Raw genomic sequence first — 6,435 nt, 5'->3', positions numbered from 1 at the left:
GTGTGTGTGTGTGTGTATAATATATATAAAATATATATAAATATATATATTATATATATATTATTTTATTTAATATATATTATATGTATATTTTAACATATATATACATATAACATAAAATGTAATATATATGTATAAAATATATATAATACAATGTATACACACACATACACCACACACACACACACACACACACACACACACACACACACACACCCCCAATCATATCTTTTTATATATATATATATATATAATATTTTAATATATATATTTGTGTGTGTGTGTGGGGGTGTGTGTGTGTGTGTGTGTGTGGGGTGTGTTTTGTGTATGTATATATTATATTTTATTTTTTATATATAATATAATATATATATATATATATATATATATATATATTATATATATGGTGCATGGTCTCTTGTCGTGTGCACACTATGACCTTTGGAAGAAGGTTGAAAACTTGTTTTACGGGAGGGACTAAATGTCGGGCGGACACCATGTCACGATGACTGTGTTGCACGAGGTGGTTACATACAGGCAGTCCGGTGTCCTCACATAACGTGATCGTCCGCTGACCTTACCTGCCCTAATTGCTCTAACTTCCGCTTCTGCTTCCACTCTGCGAACAGATGACAATATGTTTCAACCGTATGTCTCATGTCTTGTTATCTTGCTATACTAAGGAATATTCAAGAAGTGAGATATCATTCAGCATGGAGAACTCAACGGAGCTTCCTTTACCACCCTACTCTGAAGTCGATGTTTCATCGTACGAAGGGTTGAGTGACGATTATCCTCCTCCGCCTTCTCTAGTCAATGTTCCCGAGGCCTGTCGCATTATACCGTCATACCGGGCTGACCAGCATCTCGTTACGAAGGAAAGGGATTATCACGACAAGGTGGTGTGGAGATGCGAAAACAGAACCTGTGGTGCCAGGGTTCACACCGTTAATGGGGAATGCTGAGGTGGAGATACTGGCAACCATGCCGCAACAGCAGAGCCCATCGCACATATTGTAAACACATTTTAGAGTTGCGGCTCATTAAATACGAACAGTAGACGCCGTCAAGATGATATTGAGGCGAGTGCGGTAACAGGCAGGTATGTCTGATCTTCAGCTATTCCGGATAACATTAAGCGGAGAGGCCTTCCTTCGTTATGAAGATGGTGGGATGATGATATTCGCAGCAGACTCTGATCTGAAATTTCTTGCCGAGTCTCGTTACTGGTTTGGTGATGAAACGTTTAAAGTGGTCCTGTCGGCTACAAGCAGCAGTACACACTCCATGCATACTTGGTATAACATATCCGTGCGTCTATGCATTGTTGAAAGGAAAGATATGTAATAAAATGTTGTACGGGGTGTTACAGCTTATTCCCCCTGGCTTATCATGCAATCCAGGGACAATAATGACAGATTTTAAGAAGGCAGCAATGAACGCCCCCAAATCGGAATTTTCCGAGTGCAGAGGTTGCTGGATGCTTCCACTGGTCCAGTCTGTCTGGAGACGCATCCAGAATCTTCGTCTCGCAGCACAGTAAAGAGATGATGCTGCCTTCGCCATCCGGGTCAGGAGGTTTCTGGTTCTGGCATTTATTCCGCTGGACGACGTCCACTATTACATGAGGATACTCCTTGCCGACGAAATTTCCAAGGATGATGGGCTTCTGGAGTTCGCAAATTTTTTCCAAGAAACTTATGTTGGCCAGCAGATTTATGATGACATGGAAATTCCTGGGAAATCCCCCTACCAGACTTGGAACATGTATCAACGAGTGAAGGATGATCTGCCCCGAACACATATTGCTTTGGAAGGATGGCACGATGGGTTTGCCAGGATGCTCAGTTGCCGCTGCTCGCTGCAAAATACCAAAAGGAGCAGCACAAAATAGCCCTGAATCGCGAGCACCTTGCAGCTGGCAGGAAGCATCCCTCGGGTCAGAAGAATATCAGCTTAAAAATAAGAGGATCAGATCACTTATTGCAAAATTAGAATAACATATCCTTGTAGATTTGCAATATCTGGAGCAAATAGCAAAAGTAATGGTGATCCCCACTGACCAATAAAGTTCATTACCAAAATATTTTATTAATACTTAGAGAAAAAAGATATATGATATATGGGTTATATGTCTGATACCATTGTTATTAAGTATTTTTGCTGTAATTTCAACTTCTTCCTAAATCTAGCCTGTCGACAACGAACCGCAACGTATTGATATAAATGGCAACATGCCGTCCCCGTGACATTTTATCCACTTCAAACGGTGTATATATATATAAAATATATATATATATATATATATATATTATATATATATATATATATATATATATATATGTATATGTTATATATTGATGTATTATTTATATGTTAATATATATATAATATATATATATAATATATATATATATATATATATATATTATATTAATATATATATGTTTTTTTTTTGTTGTGTGTGTGTGTGTGTGTTGTGTGTGTTGTGTATGTGTGCGTGTGATTTTTGTGTATGTGTGTATTATATATGTATATATATATATATATTAAAAATATATATATTTTATATAATATATATATTATATATTATATGTGTGTGTGTGTGTGTGTGTGTGTGTGTGTGTGTACTTTATATGGCCCTAGGATTGAAATATAAAATTGTACACATAATTTATTATCATTATATTAATTAATATTCCCTTTTTATATACAATAAATTCATTGTTATTTCTGCTACTTTCCTCTCATCTTTCCCTTTCTAAAAGTTTTCCTCCCCAGCGTCCGCCCCCCCGCGAGCGCTTGCTCTCCCGGACGCACATAACTCCCTGCTTTTTCCAGATCGACGAGAAACCCCTGGGCCGTCCCCGACCTCCCCCTCGGGACGGCGAGGCGCGTCCGGGTGGGGGGGGGACGCGAGCGCCCTCTCTTGCGGGAAACCGCGGGTAAGGGGGGGGAAGGGGAAGAAGACGTCCGTGTAGATGTAAATGCGATATACCGGGCTGTGATGCCTTTACATGGGAAAAAATAGAAAAAATCGGGGGGGTTTTAATTATTTTTTTCCCAAAGGGATACAAAATCTCCTGGAGAAAAAAACGTTCTCTTTCATCCTTAAAATATAAAATTCTGTATTTTTAGGGCATTTGTTATTTATCGCATTTTTTAATTAAACTTTAAAATCTCCGTGTTATAAATTTTTTTAGATCCTCCCGATAAACAAAACAAAAGATTTGGTAATACTTTGCTTTTTCCAGACCTCACTGGTGGTGAGCGACAGCCTCGGCAGGTTTAGAGTTGTGGTGAAGAAGACGAGACCCAACCTTGGCATCGCCATCGAGGGCGGCGCCGACACTAAGCAGAAGCTGCCCAGAGTCATCAACATCGCTGCCAACGGCGCTGCATTCGAGGCGGGCGGGCTCAGGGTGGGCCAGCTCATTCTGGCTGTGGACGGGCAAAAGCTGGACGGTCAGTGCCTCTCGCCGCTTTCTGTAAATGTATATAAAGAAAGATAGATAGACACAGATAGGTAGATAGATAGACAGATAGATGGATAAATAGATAGAGCAACAGATAGATAGATATACCACTCTGCCTATGTGTATGTATACGTGCGTGTGTGTGGGTGTGTGTGTGTGTGTGTGTGTGTGTGTGTGTGTGTGTGTGTGTGTGTGTGTGTGTGTGTGTGTGTGTGTGTTGTGTGTGTGTGTGCGTGTGTGTTCGTGTGTGTAGCGTATGACGAGATAATTGCAAGGTGTAACAGCTGATGTGTCTGCTTCGAGAACCACCGCCTTTACTGAGCGAATCATTTCTGTTTCGGGTTTTATGACTCAAAGAATCGTTGCCTCACACTTTCTCGGCGCCTGAGTCGTGAATCATGTCGCTTTTCGTGGTTGTCCCGTTAGAGGAATGCTTTGCCGAAATCGCTTCATTTTTTCGTTCACTTCTTATTTACATAAGCATGGCGAGTCAGGCCGATTACTGGTCGTGATAATGTCAAAACCTTTGAAATTAAGTAAAACTCTGTGAAAGCAGAACACGAGAGCTCCACGGCAGCACCTGTCACCTCTTCTCTGGCGGGTACATAAAGAGAGTTGAAAGTGACTGCCTGCGAAAAGCACTTGGCGACAGGTGATGTCAGAGATGCATGGCGCTTGTCACCGGTGACGAGCCAGCCTGACAACTGCCTTAGACTTACAAGATGCTCATTGCAATAGTCTCCCACTATTTGTTATTTTTAGTACAATGGCAAACTGTTTAAATATCCAGTGAGTAGTTCCTTCAGTGTATGATTGATTTACTCTGCCTTATAATATTGATTCACACACGTAATTTTTCACACACAATTGTTATTTCTAAAGATTTACTTCTACCTGTCTCTTGTATGTTATTTTTTAATCCATTAAGATAAAAAAGATACTAGGAGGACTATCAATAGGATAGCAAATGTTGATGGTCTCTTTGACCTGTCCATCTTTACCTACTCTACACACAAGGCATTGCAACCACGGGTGCCAGAGATAGACCTTGGTAGTTTTTTTATCCATGATTGCACACATTAATAAGAAAGTATCGCGGAATACCTGCCTGCTTGTTTATAAATTTTCACCAATTTATTAAAAACAGTAAATAAGAGTTAAGAGTAACAGCAAGACTGACCCGTTTCCGTTCTGCAGGACACAAGCACGAGGACGCCGCCCGCCTAATCGCCGGCTGCTGGGTGAGCCGCTCGCGCCCCGAGGTGGAGTTCATGGTGGTGGAGCGGAAGCCCACGGCGGCCGACGTCCGCCGCTCCTCCATCTCGCTTCTGTCGCAGATGTAGGCGGAGGAGCTGGCGACATACTTCAGCGTCGGAGATGTTCGGAGCAGGTCGAGCCCCCGCGGTGGAGGGCGATGTCTACCTCTTGTCGCAGAGAAGACGACGGGTAACTTTTGTTGAGGGGGTCACGCTGGGTCGGGGACATACTTCATGGAGGGGAATGTGGAAGAAGGGTAGAACACAGACGCACACACATACACAGACGCACCCACACACGCACACACACACACACACACACCACACACACACAACACACCACACACACCACACACACACACACACAAAACCCCACACACACACACACACACACACGCACACACACACACACACACACACACACACACCCACGTGTGTGTGTGTGTGTGTGTGTTTATATTTATATGTATATATATACATGTATATAAATTATTCATATTTAAAATAGATAAAATATATATATAATATTTTATATATATATATTATATAGTATATATATATATATATATATATATATATATTATATATATATATATATAAAGATGAAGGAAGGAGGAAAGCATATTGCAATGAAAAGTGAAGCAACGGACATTGCAAGAAGTGGCCATGAAGCGAAGGCATCAGGGAGGCAGGCCGAGGCGCTGGGAGATACATTTGATGGTGCCAATCTTTGAAATATGCAAGAGACATTTACCTTAAGTGAATGTTCATCATAGCTTACAAATGTGAAAATAACATTTTGGAATCATTATTCACGTGTTACTGGGAGAAGCGGCCCTAATTTGCCAGGTAAGAATATTTGCGAAAGTTTGATTATGATATATATTAGCGTCGTTCTGGTGAAATGTATATTTGCTTCTCTGTAGAATGTTCGAAGATATATTTTAATCTAAAAAATGGTATGTATTAATTTACTATTTTATACGTGAATCATTGATAACATTTTGACCTTGAGAGCGTGGATATCATGTATTTTGCGAGCGTCCTTTGAATGAATAATCAGAATGTAAATTTGTAATATCCAGACACTTGAAAGTAACCTTGTTTACCTCGAGATATAGGTACTACCACGTAATTAGTGAAGAAAGCATGAAATATCTGTACTCTCTTGAGAACAGAGTATGCATGTGGAGAATGAAAGAGAGCCTTTTTCCGTCACAGAAAAAGTGAGTTATCTGTAATGCTCATGTTTATCTAAGCTCATTATGTCCGTGTGAAAGAAAGACAAGGATAAATGCTTGTGAATGTCTTTCCTGATAAGAGATTCCCACATAGTCCGGGCGGTGCACTGAAACCGGAAACACTTCTGAAACACTTCCAATATGAAGCGACAACGGGGACAGACGCTGGAGAGGAAAACGCGATTTTTTTCTCTCTCTCTTTATCGAACAGAAATTGAAAATGGAAACGGAAGAAATAAACAAAGGTAAATCTGTATCAAACATTTCAAAAGAAAGAAAAGACTATACAAGCATCGACACGGAACCCGTTCTGTTGCACGATGAAAAATCCCTGACACAGTCCACACATGTCAGCAGGAGCCTTACGATTAAACCTTCGGCAAGTGTTAGGAGGAAGGTCCTGGCGAAAGCGTGCTCCGCCTAGATGTGGTAAGATTCACACAATGCCTTTTGTTTGTATGG

General features: G+C 40.7%; 1 protein-coding gene across 1 annotated transcript; it reads left to right on the top strand.

Moving 5' to 3' along the window:
- Positions 1-1,624: 1,624 nt before the first annotated feature.
- LOC119589619 (whirlin-like) lies at positions 1,625-4,930 on the top strand. The gene is made up of 3 exons (XM_037938213.1): positions 1,625-1,777; positions 3,255-3,465; positions 4,674-4,930. The coding sequence occupies exons 1-3, from the start codon at positions 1,625-1,627 to the stop codon at positions 4,817-4,819; spliced, it is 510 nt and encodes a 169-aa protein (XP_037794141.1). The 3' UTR covers positions 4,820-4,930.
- The last annotated feature ends 1,505 nt before the right edge of the window (positions 4,931-6,435 follow it).

The sequence above is a fragment of the Penaeus monodon genome, chromosome 26, assembly GCF_015228065.2.
Source record: "Penaeus monodon isolate SGIC_2016 chromosome 26, NSTDA_Pmon_1, whole genome shotgun sequence".
Lineage (NCBI taxonomy): Eukaryota > Metazoa > Arthropoda > Malacostraca > Decapoda > Penaeidae > Penaeus > Penaeus monodon.
Note: the sequence above shows the minus strand (reverse complement) of the source record. Positions and strands in the feature narration are given on the sequence as shown.